Source organism: Hippopotamus amphibius, chromosome 16, assembly GCF_030028045.1.
Source record: "Hippopotamus amphibius kiboko isolate mHipAmp2 chromosome 16, mHipAmp2.hap2, whole genome shotgun sequence".
Lineage (NCBI taxonomy): Eukaryota > Metazoa > Chordata > Mammalia > Artiodactyla > Hippopotamidae > Hippopotamus > Hippopotamus amphibius.
The window spans coordinates 54,445,841-54,468,862 of NC_080201.1; the positions used below are offsets into that span (position 1 = coordinate 54,445,841).

The 23,022-nt window shown below is 41.0% G+C and overlaps 1 protein-coding gene across 5 annotated transcripts; it reads left to right on the forward strand.

Moving 5' to 3' along the window:
- Nucleotides 1–656: 656 nt before the first annotated feature.
- LOC130838631 (zinc finger protein 234-like) lies at nt 657–18,338 on the forward strand. 5 transcript variants are annotated; one of them, XM_057712027.1, is made up of 8 exons: nt 657–796; nt 1,352–1,422; nt 4,829–4,923; nt 5,830–6,116; nt 8,150–8,276; nt 8,774–8,830; nt 13,120–14,885; nt 17,842–18,338. In XM_057712027.1, exons 4-8 carry the CDS (start codon nt 5,925–5,927, stop codon nt 17,866–17,868), a joined length of 2,169 nt encoding a protein of 722 aa, XP_057568010.1. In that variant the 5' UTR covers nt 657–796; nt 1,352–1,422; nt 4,829–4,923; nt 5,830–5,924; the 3' UTR covers nt 17,869–18,338. The 5 variants fall into 5 exon arrangements, with proteins under 5 accessions (XP_057568010.1, XP_057568007.1, XP_057568008.1 ...); XM_057712024.1 differs by lacking the exon at nt 17,842–18,338 and adding an exon at nt 17,214–17,692; XM_057712025.1 differs by lacking the exons at nt 8,774–8,830; nt 17,842–18,338 and adding an exon at nt 17,214–17,692.
- The last annotated feature ends 4,684 nt before the right edge of the window (nt 18,339–23,022 follow it).

Consider the following 23,022-nt stretch of genomic DNA (forward strand, 5'->3'; position numbering starts at 1 on the left):
GTTTTTCCTGCCAAACCAGTGATACCGCAGGGTCTGGGCTTGGAGTTGGTACCTTCTTCGCTCCTCCTAGCCCCTCCCAAATCATTATATCTAACCTATTCTTTGACTTCTCAGTTTTAGCCTCATTTCATCAGATTATATTCAAATTATCCTACTTTCAATCACCTAGTGTCCCTTAAACACTCATTCCTCCTTAAGTTTTTTGTTTTTTAAATTTTTTGGCCGCGCCCTGCGGCAGGCGGGATCTAGTTCCGAAACCAGGGATCGACCCCTTGCTCCCTGAAGTGGAAGCGTTGTTTCAACCACTGGACCGCCAGGGAAGTCCCCCACCCTGTTAATTTCTTGAAGATTGCATCTCCTCGCTCGTTCCTTTTCCAACAATACTCCTGCCATAATTGGAGGCATTTCTACTTCAGAAAGCCGTGTCTATACAATCTTTTCGCTGAAAGATTCAGGGAAAGGTAACGCGGACTCTCAGGGTAGGAAACGTCTTACCACCCCGGAAGCTGGGACGTGTGGGATTCTTTACTCTCTGGCATTTTGGGAAGTGTAGTCCAGGCAATCTGTAGTCGCTTGCAGGAAGGCGGATCTGATGAATTCTGGGAAGTGTAGTCCAGAAGCCCCGTGGACTCGTAGGCGCTTGAGTTCGCGGAGTGTGCGGTTGCTGGTGTATGTTCCGTGGGGCCGATGCGTCAGTTCCGTCTTATTCTGGCCGTTCCGAACTTCCAGGGTCTCTGTGACGCGCAACCACCTGGCAATCGATTTAGGGGAAAAAAATCTTCGGCGGAGAGTGCAGGTGCGGAGGGTCGAGGGCTGCCGTGTGTGTTTTCCTCAGCGGAGCCTCTGTGCGTTTGGGGCGTTCTCGAGACCCCAAGAAGGAACGGACTTGGGTCGCTTATTCCCTGTGTGGATCTCAGCTCCTTAAACCTTCCACGCGCGCTTCTACTTCCTCGAGTGGGGAGTTAATCTCCCTGTGCCTCCCGTTGCTTTTCTTTAAAATACTAGGACCTTCCTAGTAGAATTGCTTTGGGAATTGAAAGAGGTGGTGCAAATAGAAGTCGTAGTCAGTTCCTGGCGCGTAGTCAGTGATAATCTCTCCTTGGCGTTAATACCCCAGGGAGCGGTCAGGTCCCCGAGTTAGGGTCAGAGATCCAGCTTCAGTGACCCTTGCCCGTCTCTCTGTCTCTGCGTGACGCTGGATAATCCCGGACCCCTTTTGACTTTCTTGGAGGGGAAGGTTCCAGATTGCTCAGGGTTGCTTCTAGATTGCCCGGAGGGAGGGGCAGCTTTAACTTTATCGAGGACGGAGACTTAGTCGTGGCATTTCATAGCATTCTTTCTCTTTCTCCAGCGTGATTTCTCAAAAAGGACCGCACGGAGGTAGAGGGAGTGACTCCTGAGCTACTGACAGCAAAGCTCCACGTGAGTGGGACTTGACAGTTTTCTTTCACAGTGATATTCGCATCATTTAGAGAATGTGTAGGATGTGTAATTGGACATGAGTATCGACAATAGTTAATCCTTAACTGTTACCTTCAGTGATGAGGGCTTTACACAAATAAATACATTGTGCCACACCATGGCTCCGGGAAGAAATAATTGCTTTTTTCCTATTCTGAAAAATGAGATTGAGACCTAGGGAGCTGAAAGTTGTTTGCGCATAGTCACCCACCAAGTAAGAGGCTGAGCTGGGGTTGGAATTCAGGCAGTCTGAGTCCAGAGCTTGAGTGTATAATCTTTTGGGTGCAATTTTCCTTAAGCCTTAGGAACTAGGTGGAATCAAGTACTGTAGTTAGGACTTGATTGTGAAGGACCTGAAAAGCAAATAATATGGGGTTGGACTTTTCTATGAGTTTTTAAAAACATTTTCAACTATTTTTTTTGCTTGTTATGAATAATATTTCTTATTCTAATAGAAGTATATCATTGTGGAGCCCTCAGGAATTACAGAAATTTGAGAGAAAAAATTTTTTTCGTTACTCATTAATCCAGGGTGTGAAGATAGAAACTCTTAAGCTTCTAATGCATTTCTGTTTAGTGGTTCTTTTTGTATATTTGTTTATAAACATTTTACAGATTTTTTTTACCATACCTTTTTCAATGATTTTCCCCTGATGTGTTTTTTTTTTTAATAAATTTATTTATTTATTTATTTAATTGGCTGTGTTGGGTCTTTTTTTTTTTGCTGTGCACGGGCTTTCTTTTAGTCGCGGTGAGCAGGGGCTTCTCTTCCTTGTGGTGCGTGGGCTCCTCATTGCCGTGGTCTTTCGTTGCAGAGCACAGGCTCTAGGCATGTGGGCATCAGTAGTTGCAGCACATGGGCTCAATAGTTGTGGCTCACGGGCTCTAGAGTGCAGGTCCAGTAGTTGTGGCGTGTGGGCTTAGTTGCTTCGCAGCATGTGGGATCTTCCTGGGGCAGGGATCGAACCTGTGTCCCCTGCATTGGCAGGTGGATTCTCAACCACTGTGCCACCAGGGAAGCCCTTCCCCTGAAGTGTTTTAACTGTGAAAATTTCCCAACACTGACAAGAAAGAATAACCTAATGAACTTCGATATAATTTCATGATCAGTCTTCCTATTTTCATTATTATTGTTATTCCCATTCCTGTTTACTGATTCTTTTTTCCCTCAGATGTTTATTGGAGTATAATTGTTTTACAGTGTTGTGCAGTTTCCGCTGTACAACAAAGTGAATCAGCTGTATTTACATATATATCCCCATATCCCCTCCCTCTTGACCCTCCTTGCCCTCCTCCCTATCTCACCCCTCTAGGTCAGCACCAGGCATCGAGTTGATCTCCCTGTTTGCTGACTTTTAAGAAAGTTTTTATTTTTATATAATTTTAAACCTATAGCAAAGTTGCAAAAATAGTGTAAGGAACTCTCATATACTTGTTACCCAGATTCACCAATTGTTTACATTTTGCCTATCTGCTCTGTACCTCCATTAGCCGAATAACACCAGGAATGTACCTGTATTCAATGACAGCTTATCTTAGCTTTCTGCATGAAGGAAGCTCACATACCATGGGTAATCAGGAGGTGTCTTGGTAAGAGGGATTTAGGAAAGGCTGACTACAGAATCTTAGCATCACATACTTGGTAATATTAGACTATTATACTAGATATTATATTAGAGAATAGTGGTTATCTATTAGATACCTATTAAGTTATTCCTAATCATAGTTAATAGGTAACAGTAGATAATGCCAGATAGCATATTAGATAAAATACTATTATATAATCCACAGTCCTGTATTTTGTTGTTTTTCATTGAAAGTCTTCATAACTGGTTTTCCCCTCAGTTCAAAGTCAAATTTTATACCCAGCTCATAGATACAGAGAACAGATTGGTGGTTGCCAGAGACAGGGTGTTGAGGGGTGGGTGAAATGGATGAAAGTGGTTAAAAGGTTCAAACTTGCAATCATAGAATAAATAAACCGTGAAAATAATGTACAACATTATGACTATAGTTAATAACACTGTATTGCTTATTTGAAAGTTTCTAGAAGAGTAGATCCTAAAAGTTCTCATCACACAAAAATTTTGTGATTATGTATGGTGATGTATGTTGACTAGATTTATTGTGGTAATTATTTCACAACATATACAAAGATAGAATTATTATGTTATACACCTGAAATTAATGTTATAAGCCAATTACACCTCAATTTAAAAAACAGTAATAAAGCTCATGCACTTGATCGTTAAAAAAAAAAGTGTCCAATTGTATGCCTTGCCTTAAGTGTATATTTGTTTTTAAATATTTTACAGAATTTTTCTCTTACTTTCCTTAATGTTCTTCTTTAATGTGGAATGATTCCACAGCCTTTGTCTTTTTTGTTCTTGACGTTTTTGGGGAGTATAGAGGCAAGTTATTTTGGAGAAAGTCCATTTGAGGTTCGTCTGATATGTTCCATGTTTAGCTTCAGATTATGCATTGTTGGCAGGTTTTCCACAGAAGTGGTGAGGTGTCCTTGTCATTGCAACATAGCAGGAGCCAAAGGATGTCGGTTTGTCCCTATATTGGTAAACTCAACTTTGTTTTCTAGGCTAAGGTAATGTCTATCAGATTTCTCCATTGTAAAGTTACTTTTTTTTTTTTTTTTGGAATTAATAGCGTTTTCTTTATGGGGAGATTTATTAGTGGGCATTCTACTGTAAAGAGAAGCTTCTCCTTCTCTCTCACTTATTCACTTATTCATTTAAATGTAAGTATTAGTATGGACTCAGGATCCATAAATGAGTATTCTAAATGACATATAGATGAATAAACATTTATTTTTACCAGCTTGAGGTATATTGTACATATCATAGAATTTACCCACTTAAGATATACAAATCAGTGATTTTTAGTAACTTTGCTGAGTGGTGCAACCATTACCATGATAATTTGGAACATTTTCATACTCCCAGTTGGACTCCTTAGTTAACTCCCATTCTCTTCCCAGATACCCAGGCTACCATTAACCTACTTTCCATCTCCAGAGATTTGCCTATTCTGTCCATTTCATATAAATGGAATCACATAATGTGTAGTCTTTTGTGTCTGTCATCTTTTGCTTTCCACATGTTTACAGGGTTCATTCATCTTGTAGCATGATCAGGACATCATTCCTTTCCATTGGCGCATAATATTCCATTGTATGGATGTACCACAATTTGTCTATTCCTTCACGCATGGGCCGACATTTTGGTTGTTTCCACATTTAGGTTATTATGAATAACGGTGCAGTGAACATTCACATGCTCATTCACAAGAAGCGTCTGCGTGGGTAAGCAGAGACCCAGGCCACTCTTTCATATCTTTTTTTCTGCCTTTCCAGGCACTCTGCCAGGTGCTGTTCTGACCTCGCAGGATCTGTGTAACTCAGGACTGTGCCCGTCCCCAGACGTAGGAGGAAACATGACCACGTTCAAGGTGAGTAGTGCCTGCCTTTGTCACTTTTAAAGTTCCATCTCATTACTCAGATTGTCGCACATTTGTCTTGGGATGTCTCAAGCAGAACAGGAGACATGGGAGGGCCTGTTCTCCTCCTGGCTCTTAGGTTGTCCCTTTTAAGTTTTCTTTGCATTTGTTTTTATTGTTTATTTTATATTATTGTTATTTATTTTATGGAGGAGAAAAATGACAAGAAATGAACAACTCTCCCACTGCACTACTTCCACTATTCCCTCCTGACAAACTAGCTGTTTTTACTTTCTTTTACTGTTTCCCTCATGTGCGTTCCTAACTGTATTTGTGTTTATGGTATATATCTAATTTTAAATTGACTTCTTTAATATTAGAGAGTTCATTTTCTTAAAATGGACACATCATATTTGTCATTGAATTGATGTACCTTTTAATTTTTTTTTTGGTACTCTTTTATTTTTAACTATTTCCCACCTGTAGACATTTAGATGGTTTAGGAATTTGACTGTTCTAAGCAACCCTGCAGTGACAGCTTTCCTACATTAAACCTTTCCCCTAAAATCACTCCTGAAAACAACCTGTGAATTTTTTCTCCTTATTGTTTGATGAGCTTAGGTATAGAAAGACTGCACTTAATCTGTGTCATGTTGTCTATTTCTAGGTAGAATATCCAAATACAAGCATGGCACAGCTCTAACTATTGCTCTGCACAAACATTTTTGGAGGTTTTCACACGGGAAGAGCTGGACCCTGTCTTCCCCAGGCCTAAGTCATGGCTTGTGTATATTTTATTTATTGGTCCTTTTTTTGTTCTTTTCTTTTGACTTAAGTAGTAAGTAACCTCAGCTTAAAATGTCCAGTGATCCTAGATTTACCAGTAACTTGCATTCTGTTTCTGCATTTACTCTTTAGAGCAGCCGCATGGGGAGATTTTGTCTCATTTTCTTCTTAAACACTTGAAATATAAGACACCTGCTCAAGCTGACATAGGAAACCAAGGGTTGGGAATGGTAAACAATGTGCTTAAGTGCAAGATAAACAAGAAAAAAGAAAGAGTTCATCTGGGGACCTGCATCCTTGGAGTATTGGGGAGAGCCCTTTTGAGTGATGTTTTCCACAGCCAACAGGTGGCGCTACTCCTCCTCAACCGCTTTCTTGGGTTGCATCTCTTCTCTTCCTGCATCTCTCATCTACTCGAGGTACTCTGAGATGCTCAGTGCTCCAGGCACACAAAGACAGCAGTTAGCACAGTTGTTGTATAAAATCTTTAAATTCCCCTGTGGCAAAATATACTTCACATGGCATTACCAGAAAAAACAGCATCCTGGGGCAAAAGTGTTTACCATATGGATGCCAAAAAAAGACAAAATCCAGAATAAAAAATCTTATATATAGGAGAAAGGAAAAAAATCCAACAGAATATGAATGAGGACAAGAACAGGCATGTTAAAGAGGAGAGATATAAATGGTTAACAAACATCTGGAAAGGTGTTAGTGTTAATTTATAATCAAATAAGTGGAAATACTGAAATTAATTGTTCTCCCAAATCAGATTACAAAAACCATGGGAAAATTTAGAACCTGCTCTTGGCCATCATATGGAGAAATCAGGGCACTTGTGTTCTCTTGAAAGATTAGGGAAGTAGTAAAAAAAATTGGGAAGAAAATCTGCCATTATATAATTTTATAATTTATATTTGCATAAATAATTTAAATGTATAATAAGTACATAATTTTAAATATGCCAATTTTTGGCATTTTAATTTTCATTTGCAGTCATTTGCGGTTATATTTTTAAATAATCAGGGAAATAAGATCTACAAAAATGATGTTCTTTGCCAAATAGGTTATAATGAGAAAAATATGTAAAATTAAATATGCTTTATTTATTATTTTTTAATTTTTTGGCTGTACTGTGTGGCACGTGGGATCTTAGTTCACTGACCAGGGATCGAACCCACACCCCCTGCATCCCTGCATTGGAAGCACAGAATCTTAACCACTGGACTGCTGGGGAAGTCCCTATGCTTTATTTAGGTTAGATCATCAGTTCCCTGGATTAATATGCAGCTACATGAAATGGGATGAAATAGATGTTGATAATGATAATATGCAGAAATAATAAGATGAACGGCAAATGTGTATCAGGCAGTTACTCTGTGCCACATACTCTTCCAAATACCATAGATATTCCCTTGTTAATCCTTGAAAGAACTCTGTCATCTAAGGACCATTATACAGAAAGGAAACTCAGGCACACAGGCAAGTTTGTCCAAGGTCATGCAGCTAGTAAGGGTAAGGGCCACGCAGGCCTTTGGGAATCACGCCAAGGCCTGCTGACTCCAGAGTGTGACACCGAATGCTGCAATTAAGAGACGTAGTGTGTGCAAGACGGGACCCCATGTCTCCAGGAAGACCCCAGAACCAAGAGTCTTCAGTCTGTGGAACTCAGAGAATAGAAATGTTGCCACCATAGCCTTTCACCTAGCAAGAAGCCCTTCAATAAGGAAAATCTGGCTTCCAGCAGCATGAGTAGCTTATATGGACTAATTCAAGACTAGCCAGTCAGCTTCCAAGTTTGAAGTTCCCCTAACCCCTTACATTTTGCCCTGGACCCTGGATGGAGGAGACAGACTCAAGAGCCTTGCCTCCTGTCTCCTTGTCGGTTGACCTCACAGTAAAGCTTTTTCTTAAAAAAAGATAATAAAGGATCTGGTATGTGCCTTGAGGTTACATAGGATAAATTACATTGCTCTCCTGCACAGGTTACTAAAAGCTTATTTGCTTGACAGATGTTAAAGAAAAGTGGTAGCTTTGCTAACACAACAGGGTTTGTGTGTGTGAGAGGAGGAAGGCCAGTGCTATCAAATATGTTTGGACTAAATTGCAAAATACATCTAGGGGCAATTGACAGTATTCACCCCAAAAGTAAAATGCATGTCGTCTATGATATATATTTAGGATTTTGGGGGGCCTACTTGTAAGTAGACCCAATGAGGGCGCAAAATAAATACAAGGATGGCTGTCACTGCCACACTTCCGGCAAGGCTGAGCAAAGTCAGTGTGTGGCTTTGGCAGGATAGAAGGAGAAGGGCTGGGAAGTCTACAGATTGATCGAAGGCCCTCAGAATTTGGACTCACTTCCCACCCATCCTCTCCACCTTCTCGATGCTGCCCCTTTTCAAGTGGCCATTGACTGTAAGATTGAGGCTACGTGTGCTTGGTGTTGTAGGAGGCAGTGACCTTCAAGGATGTGGCCGTGACCTTCACAGAGGAGGAGCTGGGGCTGCTGGACTCCGCCCAAAGGAAGCTGTACCAGGAAGTGATGCTGGAGAACTTCCGGAACCTGGTCTCAGTGGGTGAGGACGGGTGCCCTCTCTAACCTAATGTCAGCTCCCTGGTTTGGCTTTGTGTCTTCAGGTGTTGAAGGTTTTGAGGGTCTTAAAATGGTCACCTGCATTTGGGGACTTGACTTTTGTACCAAGTTTTTTAATGAAATAAGGTAGAAAAATATCAGGATCTGTCAGGAAGAATGGAATACATTGCAGCAAAAACTCTGGCCAATTGCGTAAGTGATGTAAGAACCAATGGGAGGAGATTAAATGGAAATAGACATGGGTGAGAAATCGGTTTCTATACTTTTCATGCATATGTGTCTGGGTCTTGAAATATTGGTATTTCAATAATTCAAATAGGTCAGTTTTTTAAAAAATACATTGGATTTGATTCATTGATCAACATTTAATTCAGGAATCTAAGTTTCCAGTAAGTTATACCTTTAGTGTGTTCCTTTCAAGTATGTGACTCTGCATGTTCACAGGGTGTCACCCCTTCTAACATGATATATTCCACTTAGAAAAGGAAAAAAGGCTTTTGGTGGTGAAGACAGCAACCCAAAGAGAAGGGAAGTCAGGTAAGAACCAGGCAGATAAGAGTCCTTGGAGATGCTCTTCTATGCTGTCATCTGGTGCAAACTGCCAGACCTCTTCCCTGAATTCTTTCACACACCTTTGTACTGGTTGCCCTGCTCTCACCCTTCCCCTCCTATAGTCTGTTCTCCACATAGCAGCCAAAGTGATGCTTAGGAAAGATTGCCATTTCTCTGTTCCAAACCCTTTACGGCTTATTATTTATCTTAAAGTTGAAACTTCTTAAAGTGGCTTCTGGAATCCTCCAGGGTCTGCTCCTGGTCCCCCACTGCCTATCTGACTCCTCTTCTCTCTCACTCCATCTCTTCCACCCATGCTGGCCTCCCCACCACTCTCAGACCTGCCAGGGATGCTGTATCACCCATGGCCACTCTAACAAATCACCACAAACTTCATGCCTTAACACAGCATCCACTGACTTCCAGAGGTCAGAGCTGTGATGTGGTTCTCACCGGGCTGGAATCAAGGTGTCGGCACCATCGCATTTCTCCTTGGGGGCTCTAGGGGAGAATCTGTGTCTTTGTCTTTCCACCTGCTAGAGGTCACCCAAATCTCTTAGCCTGTGGCTACCTTCCTTCATCTTCACAGCCAGCGGCATTGCTTCCCTCCTCCCGTTGCTCTGTATTCACATGTCCGTCTTCTGCTCTTCTTCTGCACCCGCTTCCACTTTGAAGGACCCTTTGCATTGCATTGAGCCCCCCATCCCCACCCCATAGTAGAAGATTGTCTTCCATTTTAAGGTCAGCTGATCAGCAGCCTCAATCCCCATATGCAACCTTAATTCCCCTTTGCCACAAAACCTGACATATTCTAGGCTCCAAAAGTCAGGACGTGAGTTCCTTGGGGGACAGTTACTCTGCCCACTGCAGATACATCCGCCTATGAGCCCTTAACTCTCCGCCAGACCTACTCTTTCGCCTCAAATCCTTCTGCTCCCTCCCTTAACTGCCTTCAGGTCTCTGCTTAGTTCCAACATCACGAGAAAGGCCTTCTCTGACCACCCTGTGTAAAATCCCATCCTCCCTTTACCCTCTTCGTCCTGCCTTTGATTGGGTCTCACAGACTTTGGTTTGTTTGTTTATGACCTCTCTCTCCACACTGGAGTGTAATCCCCAGGAGTGAGGAGTTTTGTCTGTCCGGTTTAGTGCTCTGTCCTCAGTGCTCAGAGCAGCCTGGTATGTGGCAGGCATCTGTAAATATTTGTTGGCTTAGTGAGCATGTTGATAGATGGGATGGGAGACCTCCCTGTCTCCGAGGGTCGCAGAGATGACTGTAGGTCACGTGCAAACCAGAGTGAAGGAAGGAGGCTACAGAGCATTTTTGTCTTTTGATGAATATCTATCTGATTACTTTCTTTTTTTTTTCTTATTCATTTTTAATTTTACTTTTAATTTTATTTATGTATTTAACTTTCTAATTACTTTCTATTTCACTTACTTTTCTTTTTTTCTTGAAATATAGTTGATTTTCAATGCTGTGCTGATTTCTGCTGTACAGCAAAATGACTCCATTATACATGTATATGCATTCTTTTTCTATATTCTTTTCCATTTGGTTTATCCCAGGAGATTGGATATAGTTCCCTGCGCTATAGAGTAGGACCTTGTTGTTTATCCATTCTAAATGTAATAGTTTGCATCTACTAACCCCAAACTCCTAGTCCATCACTTCCCCTCCCCTCTCCCCCTTGGCAACCACAAGTCTGATCTCTATGTCTGTGAGCCTGTTTCTGTTTCTGATAGGTTCATTTGTGCCATATTTTAGATTCCATATATAAGTGATATCATATAGTATTTGTCTTTCTCTTTCTAACTTACATCACTTAGTGTGATAATCTCTAGTTGCATCCATGTTGCTGCAAATGGCATTATTTCATTCTGTTTTATGGCTGAGTAGTACTCCATTGTATATAGGTACCACCTCTTCTTTACCCATTCATCTGTCAGTGGACATTTAGGTTGTTTACGTGTCTTGGCTATTGTGAATATTGCTGCTGTGAACATAGGGGTGCATTCAGTTACTTTCTCGGGTGCCCTTGGAGTGAATGTGTGTTTGTGTGTGTTCACTTGACATATTTAGGCTCCAAAAGTCAGGACGTGAGTTCCTTGGGGGACAGTTACTCTGCCCACTGCAGATACTTCCGCCTATGAGCCCTTAACTCTCTGCCGCACCTAGTCTTTCACCTCATATCATTCTGCTCCCTCCCTTACCTGCCATCAGGTCTCTGCTCAGTTCCAACGTCACAAGAAAGGCCTTCGCTGGCTGCGTGCTGCCCACCTCCTGCTATGTGGCCCAGCTCCTAACAGGCGGCGGATCGGGGGTTGGGGACCCCTGTTGTAGAGTTCTCACTGTACTCCAGGCATGATTTTGGACAGTGATTATAAAGTAGGAAAGTGTAAAAATGTCTTCCCTGTACAAAGGGTGAAGTGCTTCTCACTTAGATGCTACATTACCGTGGGAAAGAGACACATTAAACAACAAATGATTTAGTGAGTCACGTGGGGAAAGTGCTGTGCAGAACATAAACAGATTCAAGGAGGTTGGAAGTTGCCAGAGGTAGATTGAGTGAGGACAGGAATGGTTATTTTACACTGGGTGGTGAAAGGGCCTTGTTAGTGGATTGACATTGAGCAGAGGCCTAAAAGACATGAGGAGTCACCCATGTGTCTGTCTGGGAAGACTTCCTGGCAGAATCTAACTCCTGTTTTATGATTGGCTTTCACAGTTTATAACGTGACCTCATCTTTTCCTTTTCTCAGTCTCTGAGTAAAAAATTACCTTCCACTTTTCTACTTTTTTCCTTAGAGGTCTGAGTTACTATCAGGTTTTAGGATAGTGTGTGTTATCTGTACCTGCCAGTAGGAGCTACAGTTCCATCCCCTGCTTTCACTGTGTTTTAGTCAGTGTGTGATTAGATATTTGCTCCCAAACCTGCAAGTCATTCTAGCCGTTCCAGTTATCTCAACGTGGAAGTAACTTTCCAGTAAAATGACCCCAGACAGAGTTATAGAGAGGCTGTTTATGTCTATGGATCAAAAGAGGAGGCAACTTAAAGGGAAGGGAGTGCATTTCTCCTTTGTAAAAATTTCTTCACAAGTACTTAAAAAAAAAAAAAAGCCTGTTTCTTTAAATACTTATATCCCTGCCCTCCCCACACCCACAGCCTCTTACATCATTTAAATTTTTAAAAAATATGTATTTTATTTTATTTATTTTGGCTGCTAACCAGGTCTTAGTTGCAGCATGTGGGATCTAGTTCCCCAATCACGGATCGAACCCAGGCCCCTTGCACTGGGACCATGAAGCCTTACCCACTGGACCACCAGGGAAGTCCCCTCTTACATTATTGACATGCCCCACCAGATACAACTGATGAGCCTACATTGACACCTCGTTATCATCCAGAGTCTATACTTTCCATTAGAGTTCATTCTTGGTGTTGTACATTTTGTGGATTTGGACAAGTGTATAACACCATGTACCCACCATTATAGTATCATACAGATTATTTCCACTGCCCTAAAAATCCTCTGTGCTTTGCTTATTCATCCCTCCCTCCCCCAACCCTTGGCAACCACTGGCCGTTTTACTCTCTGCATACTTTTGCCTTTTCCAGAGCATCATATATTTGGAATCATACAGTATGTAGGCTTTTCAGATTGGCTTCTTTCACTTAGTAATATGCACTTACATTTCCCCCATATCTTTTCCTGGCTTGGTAGTGCATTTCTTTTTAGCACCGAATAATATTCCACTGTGTGGAGGTACCACAATTTATTTCTCCATTCACCTATCCATTCAACCAGGACATCATGGTTGCTTCCAAGTTTTGTTTACAGAAAAAGTATTGCTTTTCCTTAAAGTTCTAGTTGATTCATATTTTATTATCTATATAACTTTTTTGTCTACTTCATTTATTATCTATATGATTAACTATCTGAGATTCTACACTGCCTTTGAAATTCAATAGAAATGGCCACAGGTGAACAATTTGAATCTAATTATCAACTTTTTAAGTTAAGTTATTGATGTCTAACTTGCTCCTCACATAGGAAACTTGCACCAATGGGTTTTGTTATGCATAGTGCATAGGAGCCCACTGGACCACCTCTTGGTTTCTGTTGGCACACAGACCAGAGCACACACAATGGAAGAGACAAACTGAACAGTCTCTGGATCATTCAAGTCCCATACTCTCTCCTAAATGTGAAATCTTGACAACACTGAGCAGAGCCTTCAGTTGTCCACATCTCTGAATTTTATGTCTTTGCAGAAGGAAAAATCCTAAGTGAGATGGAGACTGTTTCTGAAGCAGGACCACATGAAGAGCTTTCCTGCTGGCAGACCTGGCAACACATTGCAGGAGACTTAACCAGGTGTCAAGCCTCCATGATAAAAAGTTCTGAGTTCCACCAACAAGGTGACTCACCCAGCCAGGTTGGGGCAGGATTCTCTATAACTCGCACAGGTCAGAAACCTTATCCGTGCAATGAATGTACAGTATCTTTCAGTGATGTCTCCAGTTCTGATCTTCATCAACAAATACACTCAGGAGAGAAGTCTCATACATGCAGTGAGTGTGGAAAAAGCTTCTGTTACAGCTCAGCACTTCGCATTCATCAGAGAGTTCACTCAGGAGAGAAACGCTATAAGTGTGATGAGTGTGGCAAGGAATTCAGTCAGAGCTCACAGCTGCAAACTCATCAGAAAGTCCACACCGTAGAGAAGCCATTCAAATGTGAGCATTGTGGGAAAGGCTTCAGTCGTAGATCAACACTTACTGTTCATTGCAAATTACACACGGGAGAGAAACCTTATAATTGTGATGAATGTGGAAGGGCCTTCATTCATGCTTCACATCTTCAAGAACATCAGAGAATCCACACTGGGGAGAAACCGTTCAAATGTGATATATGCAGTAAGACTTTCCGCCGTAGATCAGCGCTTAACAGTCATTGTATGATCCACACCGGAGAGAAACCATACAAATGTGAGGAGTGTGGGAAGTGTTTCACTTGTAGCTCAAATCTTCATATCCATCAGAGGGTTCACACAGGAGAGAAACCTTATAAATGTGAGGAGTGCGGTAAGTGCTTCATTCAGCCTTCACAATTTCAGGCCCATCGGAGAATCCACACGGGAGAGAAACCATACGTATGTAAAGTGTGTGGTAAGGGCTTCATTTACAGTTCAAGTTTTCAAGCCCATCAGGGAGTCCACACAGGAGAAAAACCATACAGATGTGGTGAATGTGGGAAGAACTTCAGGATGAAAATCCATTATCAAGTTCACCTGGTTGTCCACACTGGGGAAAAACCCTATAAATGTGACGTATGCGGGAAGGGCTTCCGCCAGAGTTCATATCTTAAAATCCATCAGAAGGCCCACAGCATAGAGAAACCTTACAAGTGTGGGGAGTGCGGGCAGGGCTTCAATCAGAGTTCACGACTCCAGATCCACCAGCTGATTCATACTGGTGAGAAACCACACAAATGTGAAGAGTGTGGGAAGGGCTTCAGTCGTAGAGCAGATCTTAAAATTCACTGCAGAATCCACACCGGAGAGAAACCGTATAATTGTGAGGAGTGTGGGAAGGTCTTTAGTCAAGCGTCTCATCTTCTGACCCATCAGAGAGTCCACAGTGGAGAAAAACCATTCAGATGTGAAGAGTGTGGGAAGAGCTTCAGTCGGAGTTCACACCTTCAAGCCCATCAGAAGGTGCACACTGGAGAAAAGCCTTACAGATGTGAGGAGTGTGGGAAGGGCTTCAAGTGGAGCTTGAACCTTGACATGCATCAGAGGGTCCACACAGGAGAGAAACCGTATAAATGTGGGGAGTGTGGGAAGCATTTCAGTCAGGCTTCAAGTCTTCAGCTTCATCAGAGCGTCCACACTGGAGAGAAGCCGTACAGATGTGACATGTGTGGTAAAGTCTTCAGTCGGTCTTCACAGCTTCAGTATCACAAGCGAGTTCACACAGGGGAGAAACCTTACAAGTGTGAGACGTGTGGTAAGAGCTTCAGTTGGCGCTCCAATCTTGTAAGTCATCACAAAATTCATACTGGGGACACATTTTATGAAAGTGTTGAGAGTGGTCAGAACATCAAGGAACTGTCAAAGGAAAGACATCCTACAAAATGATGTTTTCAGAAAACTCATGTGCAGCCTGAATTCTTGAAATCGTCAAGTCTCAGGAGAAAAAGTATATTAGGTTAGTTGGTATTGAAGCAGTAGCTGGACAGATCCCAGTGTTCAACAGACCATAGAGCAGAGACGCCTTCTGAGTGGTGCAGTAAGGGCTGCATCCAGAACTTTGACATTTATCAGATGTCACTTGGCATATAGCACTTAGAAAGGAAAAGAGTTTGGTCTGGCATTTAATGAAAGTGTAAGGGTGGGCTTGTCAAAATTGATGTCCACGAGAATGTGAGCTCCATGAGGGCAGGGACTTTGCTGCTAAATCTACACAACCTTAACATTGACTAGCACTTATAGATGTGCTCAGCACTTGTATGTTAAACCAAAAGGGGGAAATGTACAGTATGTGAAAATTGTATCCAGTTGGGGAAACCTGCAACCTAAAATTAATTCAGGAAGTGAACATTTGTTGAAATGCAGAAAACCACTTGATATTACAGTCTACAATATTAATATGGTATTAGCCTATTGCAATTGGCTCCCTGCCTGCCGCAGCCTCTGTTCTCAAGTTGGGTTATTATTTGAGGCCCTGTCTAGCCTTCTAAGGATTGTGTCCAGTATAAATTGAACTATCTTGTGATGTTTTTTCTGACAGTATAGACTAAAAAACATTATTAACTTTGCAGCAACAGGTAACTGCATATTATACAGTTGATTTTTCTGTCTATTAATGTGAAGGCAGGGTTTACTGTAACACTTTCAAAGTGTCACAAAAATTGTCACTAGAAAAAATTTTCTTAGTCAATCTTGAACTTATTTTTGATTTCTAATTCTTTGCGTTTTCATCCAGACTTTGAAATGTTTGCCTTCTCATTACTGTGTGGAGATCTCATCCACACGAACGAACCTGAATGTGAGTGGCATGGTGGAATTAAGAAAATTCACGCAAGAGTATAGGAAAGCATGGGGTCAGGGGACTCAAGACCAAGCCAGTGAAGAGTCCCGAGCTCTGATTCCCATAGCGTATTTATTGAGAAAAAGCATTCTAGCATTCTAGATTATAAATCACGATAATGGACATCACGAGGTATATGCTTCAGTTAGAGAAAAAAGGCAAAACACCTTGTTTTTTATGATTACTAGGAGAGAGAGTTTATCTTTAACTTGGGGCTGGAGCCTGGAGCCATGGGCTATATGACTGCTTTATCTCAATGGTTTTCCTTGAGACTAGTTCTGCTTTCAGAACTGCCTACAGCCATGTAGCCGGTCTTGTGCTCTCAGGATTGTTACTCCAAGTCAGTGTCCTTTGTGTCCTCTGTGGTTCTCTACATTACTGTAGCATTTCTTCCATCAAAACTTCTCAGGTAGGGGCTATGCCATATTCTTCCCCCACATCCATGAGGCAAATACGCAGAAAACTTGTAGGAATTTGATAAAATTATCAAATGTATTATTGAGACAACATTGACATTCAGGTACTTTTCCCTATTGGTAGCAGTACAACGTGGTTTTGGGAAAGGAGTACATATCAGAATATAGGTGGTACATCTCATTGATCTGGAAATCATATAATTGGATGTTATTGATTATGAGATTAAAATACCAAAAAGATGAGCACCACGTCAATGATGTCACTGAATTTTTTTAATGGCAATAAGTGTATAGCTGTAGGAATTTGAGTTTTGATATATTCTCATATTAATCTGAAGCCATTAAAATTATGGCAGATAGCATAATGGCAGGAGATACACAATATGGGCTTTGAGAGATCACAGATTGTAGCCTTCATAGTCATAATCACCCGTAAATCTTTGTGAGTGTGTGTGTGTGTGTGTGTGCACGTGTGCACACGTCTATGTGTACTACATGCATAAGATCGTATGCAAAGGGATACTCTTCCAGAGTGCTTTTCCTCAGCAAGGAGCATTTTGTGGTATTTTTCCACTTTATAACTTCATGTTATGTTTTTTTCATTGAACAGTGAATATTGCCAAAGCAGGAAGTTATTACAATAGAATTTGAAAAAGTACTAAATAATTATTCCTTGCAGTTAAGACCTCATAATACGATTGTTCTATGTTGTCATAAGGCCTATAAGATCAAAATTACAGTATGGACTCTGGAAGCCAATTTCAAAAACAAAAAAATTCTCAGATTACTTTGCATACACAGATAAATTGATGTTTCAACAACTGAAGCTTTATCATTTATGCTGTGCTTTAACTACAGATCCATAACGGGGAGAGCGCAGAGCCTGGAGCTAGAAACAAAAGTGAATATATATACATTGTGGAGGTTAAAAAAAAAAGATTCTCTGTTGAAAAGATGCACACGAGGAGAGAACTTAATATAATAGCAAAGGACCCTCTGGATGTGGAACCAGTAAGGACAAGGCAGGTTTGGATGCCATTCCATACTCAGACCAGTGGTGATATTTTTAGTATAGTTGGTTAAAGGACTTTATTTAATTAGCAAGTTACAGTTGATGCTTGAACAATATGGGTTTCAACTGGGCAGGTCTGCTTATATGCTGTTTTTTTTTTTTTTAATAGTAAATATTACAGTATTACACGATCTGTGGTTGCTTGAACCCATGGTTACAGAACTGCAGACACAGAGGAATCATGGTTGTGGAAGTCTGACCATAAGTTATTTATAGAAATCTGTTTATCCGTCCATCCATCCATCTATCTATAGAGAGGGAGTGAGTGCACATGCTAGGTGTTGCCAGAAGTAGATATGGAAGTGTGTGGATATAGAAACACACACACACACACACACACACACACACACACACACACACACACACACACACACACGTGGTATATCAGCATGTATATCCGCGTTTCTCTTTCAGGGCTGGAGCAAGGAAAGTACAAAATGATCCCACAAAAATTTGCTGCGCCAGAAAGTAGGAAAGAGCGGTGGGACATGTAAAAAGAAGAGACTCACACTGGGTAATCTGAGCAATTTGACCATAAAAATAAATAATTATTGTAACTATGAATAAAAAAAAGAGGAAGGGAGGGGAGGAAGGAAGGCCTTTCATATAGAATGCCAAGCCATAAGTATATAGAAAGAATGATGTAATGTAAAAATCATTGTTTACAACCATTATAGTAATAATAGATTCTGGCAAGAATAATCAATGGATTATAGAAATACTGGTTTAGGGACTTCGCTAGTGGTCTAGTGGTTAAGACTTCATGCTCCCAATGCAGGGGCCACGAGTTTGCACTCTGGTTGTGGAACTAAGATCCCACATGCTTCACCATATGTCCAAAACCAACATTTTCGACCTCCTGATATGATGTACTGAGAAGGACACAATGTTGCTGCGGTATTATTACTGCCCAAAATACACAACCAAATCTAATCACAAGGAGACACCCAAATTGAGAGACAGTCTCTTACTTCACAATTATGAAGGGAGCATAATTGACCAAAGGTCCCGGCTGCTGCTCTCAAACCAATCACCACATTTGCACGGAGGACAGTCTCTCCACCGATTACTCCTAGTCAACACAAGAGGGATCCTAAGACAGGCGAATTCTTGGAGACAGATTCCTCAGTCCAATGACTTTTTCCCAAGGACTCCCTGACAGTGTTGAAGGGATTTGCTTAGATTACAAGGCAGTCTAGTGTGATTTACCAAGTCTTTCTTCCAAATCTCCTTCACTCAGGGTCAGACTTGCACGACGAGCTGATGGTTCTGCCCCCCTTGCAGAGCTCCCTGCCATTTTCTCTCAGATGTTTCCCCTAATAAAATATTTTTTCGTTAAAGTCCTTTTCAGCGTCTTGCCATCTAGTTCTTGGAGGACCAGGACAAACCCCAAACCCTAGAAACATCCCTTTTTGTCTCTTTCTAGTAACCTTCCTTTCCATATGGTAGCCACTCATTTGTAATGGTGTACATTCATTTAGCCTATTTTGTACTTTATATAATGGAGTCATACAGTCAGTACTATTTTGTGTTGGCTTCATTTACTCAACATTATATCCATGCTATTTATCCATATTGTTGGGAGTGGATAACTTTGACTCATTTTCATGGGTAGGTATTGCAGTGTGTAAACATACCAAAATCTGTTGATTAATGCCATTATTGGTGGGTATTGGATCATTTCCCATTCTTGGCTATCACAGTTAATGGTGATGGGAGCAACCTAGAATGTGTCTTGTGCACTTGTTTGAGGAATATTTATATGAGTGGAACCAAAAATCTATAGGGTATATGTTCAACTTTAGTAGATACAGTTAACCCTTGAAGAATGCATGGGCATTAGGGATGCATCTGAGTCTTTTATTCCATAGATATTTTTTAAACTCTCTCTCACTTTTGGCCCATTAGTGGTGACTTTTGGGAAAAAAAGAAAAAACCAACTTTTAAAGAAATTTTGTCTTTTTGGCTGTGTTGGGTCTTCATTGCAGTGTGCAGGCTTTCTCTAGTTGCGGAGAGTGGGGGCTACTCTTCGTTGCAGTGCACGAGCTTCTCATTGTGGTGGCTTCTCTTGTTGCAGAGCACAGGCTCTAGGCGCATGGGCTTCAGTAGTTGCAGCACACAGGCTCAATAGTTGTGGCTCACAGGCTCTAGAGCGCAGGCTCAGTAGTTGTGGCACACAGGCTTAGTTGCTCTGCGGCATGTGGTATCTTCTTGGGGCAGGGATCGAACCCATGTCCCCTGCATTGGCAGGCGGATTCTTAACCTCTGTGCCACCAGGGAAGTCCCTAGTGGTGTCTTTTGATTAACACTGTTTCTTAACTTTAAAGTAGCCCAATTTTTCAATTTTTTTCTTTCACAGTTTGTGATTTTTTGGTCTTATTTAAGAAATTGTTCCTACTCCAAGGTAAAAAGGCTGTTCTTTTAAGTTCTGTTCCTAAAGCATCATTGTTTACTTTTCAAATTTAAGTCTGCAGAGCTTCTGGGATGTATATTTTTGTATCCTATGCAATAATGATCGATATTTTTCCCATATGGATATCCAACTGACTGAGAACCATACATAGTTGACCCTTGAACAACATGGGTTTGAACTACACAAGTCCACTTAAACGAGGATTTTGTAAATACTACACTACTACACCATCCAAGATTGGTTGAATCCTCAGATGCAGAATCACTGATTGTGGAGGAACCATGTATATACAGAGGACTGACTATAAGTTATAATCGGATTTTCAGCTTAGCAGAGGGTTGGCACCTCTCACCCACTTGAATCTCAGTTCAAGGATCAACTGTATTAATGAGACTTCTTTTTTCTTTTGGCCGTGCTGTGGGGCTTGCAGGATCTCAGTTCCTCGACCAGGGATTGAACCAGGGCCACTGCGGTGAAAGCGCTGAATCCTAACCACTAGACCACCAGGGAACTCTCTGCAGTGTTTTCTTTTTACACGTTGTTATAACGTCTGTTTCAATATGGATTTTGATATCTGTTATTGTATTTGTCTATCCTTGAGCAGACACTAGACTATCTTATATTGTAGATTTATAAGATTTAATGTGACTAATGTCTTTCTTCCCATTTTTCTTTCAGATTGTCACAACTCTTCTTAGCTCTTTGCTTTTCCATATAATATTTATAAATGTCTCATCAATTTCCAAGGGGAAAATGCTGATATTTTTATTGGGATTTATTTGATACTGTAGATCATTTTGGGGATTATTGATATCTTTATAATATTGACTCTTCAAGCCACGAATATCACTATTTATTTTTAAGAATTTCTCTTGGAGAAAAATAAAAGTGGATCCCCATGTAATAAAGTGTACATAAATAGACTCCAAAATATTTAAAGGACCTACATGTGAAAGATAAGTATAGAAAGTTAATTTTTAAAAGGTAGAAATATATTTTTTGGCCTTAGGGGTTTCAGAAGCACAGATATTAAGAAATTATTGTTTTATCATATCTTATAATTAAAGATTTCTATTCCATGAGGAACACAGTAGAAAAATTTTAGAAACACATGCCCAATTAGGAAAGGATATTTGTCATTTGTAAAACTGAAAAGGTATTTTTTTTAATTAATTAATTATTTTATTGGCCATGTTGGGTCTTTTTTTTATTTTTTTTGCTGTGCTTGGGCTTTCTCTAGTTGCAGTGAGTGGGGGCTACTCTTTGTTGTGGTGCTTGGGCTCCTCATTGCAGTGGCCTCTCTTATTGTGGAGCACGGGCTCTAGGCGCATGGGCTTCAGTAGTTGCAGCACATGGGCTCAATAGTTGTGGCTCACGGGCTGTAAAGCACAGGCTCAATAGTTGTGCTGCATGGGCTTAGTTGCTCTGCGGCATGTAGGATCTTCCTGGAGCAGGGATCGAACCTGCATCCCCTGCATTGGCAGGCGGATTCTTAACCACTGTGCCACCTAGGAAGCCCAAAAAGGTATTAATAATAATCAGAATATTTAATGGAAATGAGGACGAAAAAGATAGTGTCCACATTAGAAAATGGGGCAAAAGGTGTAAGTAGACATTTATAGATGAGGCTACCAAGCATTTGAAAAAATGATCAAACTTATTAGAAATCAGAGAAATTCAAGTAAAACAAGATGCTATATTTAATTTAGTACATTTAGTACACTAGCAAAACTTAGGGTGATGAGTTGTCCAAATGAAGGTGAGGAAGAAGGTGCACAAAAACCTTACATACAACTCTTGGTAATCTGGACTGTTGTAGCCATTTGGGAGGTCAATCTGGCTATATCATTAAATTTAAGTATACACATTTGCTGTGAAATAATTTCGCTTTTGGGTATGTATTCCAAAGAAATTCTCACATACATCTATAAGCAGAAATGTAAGAAGATGTTTACTGCGTTGTTATTGGCATGGCAATGGGAAGAATATAGGTAAAATGTGGGTGCAGAAAATGGAATTCTATGAAACAAATTAGATGGATGGGTGAATCTTAAAAATATACCCCTGAATGAAGAAAATAAACACCAGAATAAGTCTTATGACACAATATTACTTACGTAAATTAAAAATACATGTACACAAGTGCACACATTTTGCACAAGAACACACCCAAAAGAAAACATATCAAACAAATTAGAATGGTTGCTTACAGGGTAGAGAAGGGAGTGGAGGGTGCCATGGGGAAAAAGAGGTGAATAAATGAAGAAAAATTTTAATTGTGTATCATATTTTATCATACCATGTCCAAGATTTCAGTTTACTTGTAGTGGAAAGAAGTCTTGTGTGCCATGTTGCCTTAAGTCAGGAATAGTTCTTGGAGGATGTTTTCCTGAAAGAATTTGGAACAAATTTTTGGAATAATCTTTATTGTTTATACAATGGATGATCTTTTTGGTTTGTGTGTGCGTGTGGGTGTTGCCAGGAAAAACCCGGCCTCCGTTCACCAATGCTGAATAGAAATACGGAGACAGAGCTTTGGTGGAGTAGAAAAGAATAGCTTTATCACTTTGCCTGGCAAAGGGGGAACACAATGGCTAGCGCCTCAAGAACTGTGCCCTCCTCTCTGGGGAATAGGGAGAGGTCTTATAGTTGGGGCTCCTGGTCAGGGGTAGGTGATAAGGATCAAGGCAATAACAGTCTTGCATTCTTCTGATGGGTCGGTGGTGAGGTAAGTAGGGGTGAGCATCATCAACCTTCAGGTCTAGCTGGTCTGGGGTCTACATGCTTGTGGGCTGCATACCATCCTTAATCATTAACGTCTCACACCTGGAGGGGGTTTCAGCTTCTGCAAAATAGCTCAAAAATATTGTGTGTATTGTTGCTGGGGAAACAGGACCTTGTCCCAAGGCTGCTCTTGCCTGTTTCTCCCAGGTCTCGTGCATCCCCTGCCTTCATTAATTAACAACTGCTTGAATCTGCCCACTGGAACTCAGGGAAGGTTGTGGAGGCTGAATGAAGGCTGTTTTCCTATAATCAAAGACATAGGGGACACACAAAGGCTTTGTGCCCAGGAGCCCCACAGGGCCCCTGCTTGGTATCATGGGTTTTTTGTTGTTTTTTTTTTTGGTTGGTTTTTGTTTGGGGTTTTTTTGTTGTTGTTGTTGTTGTGGTGTACGGCAGAT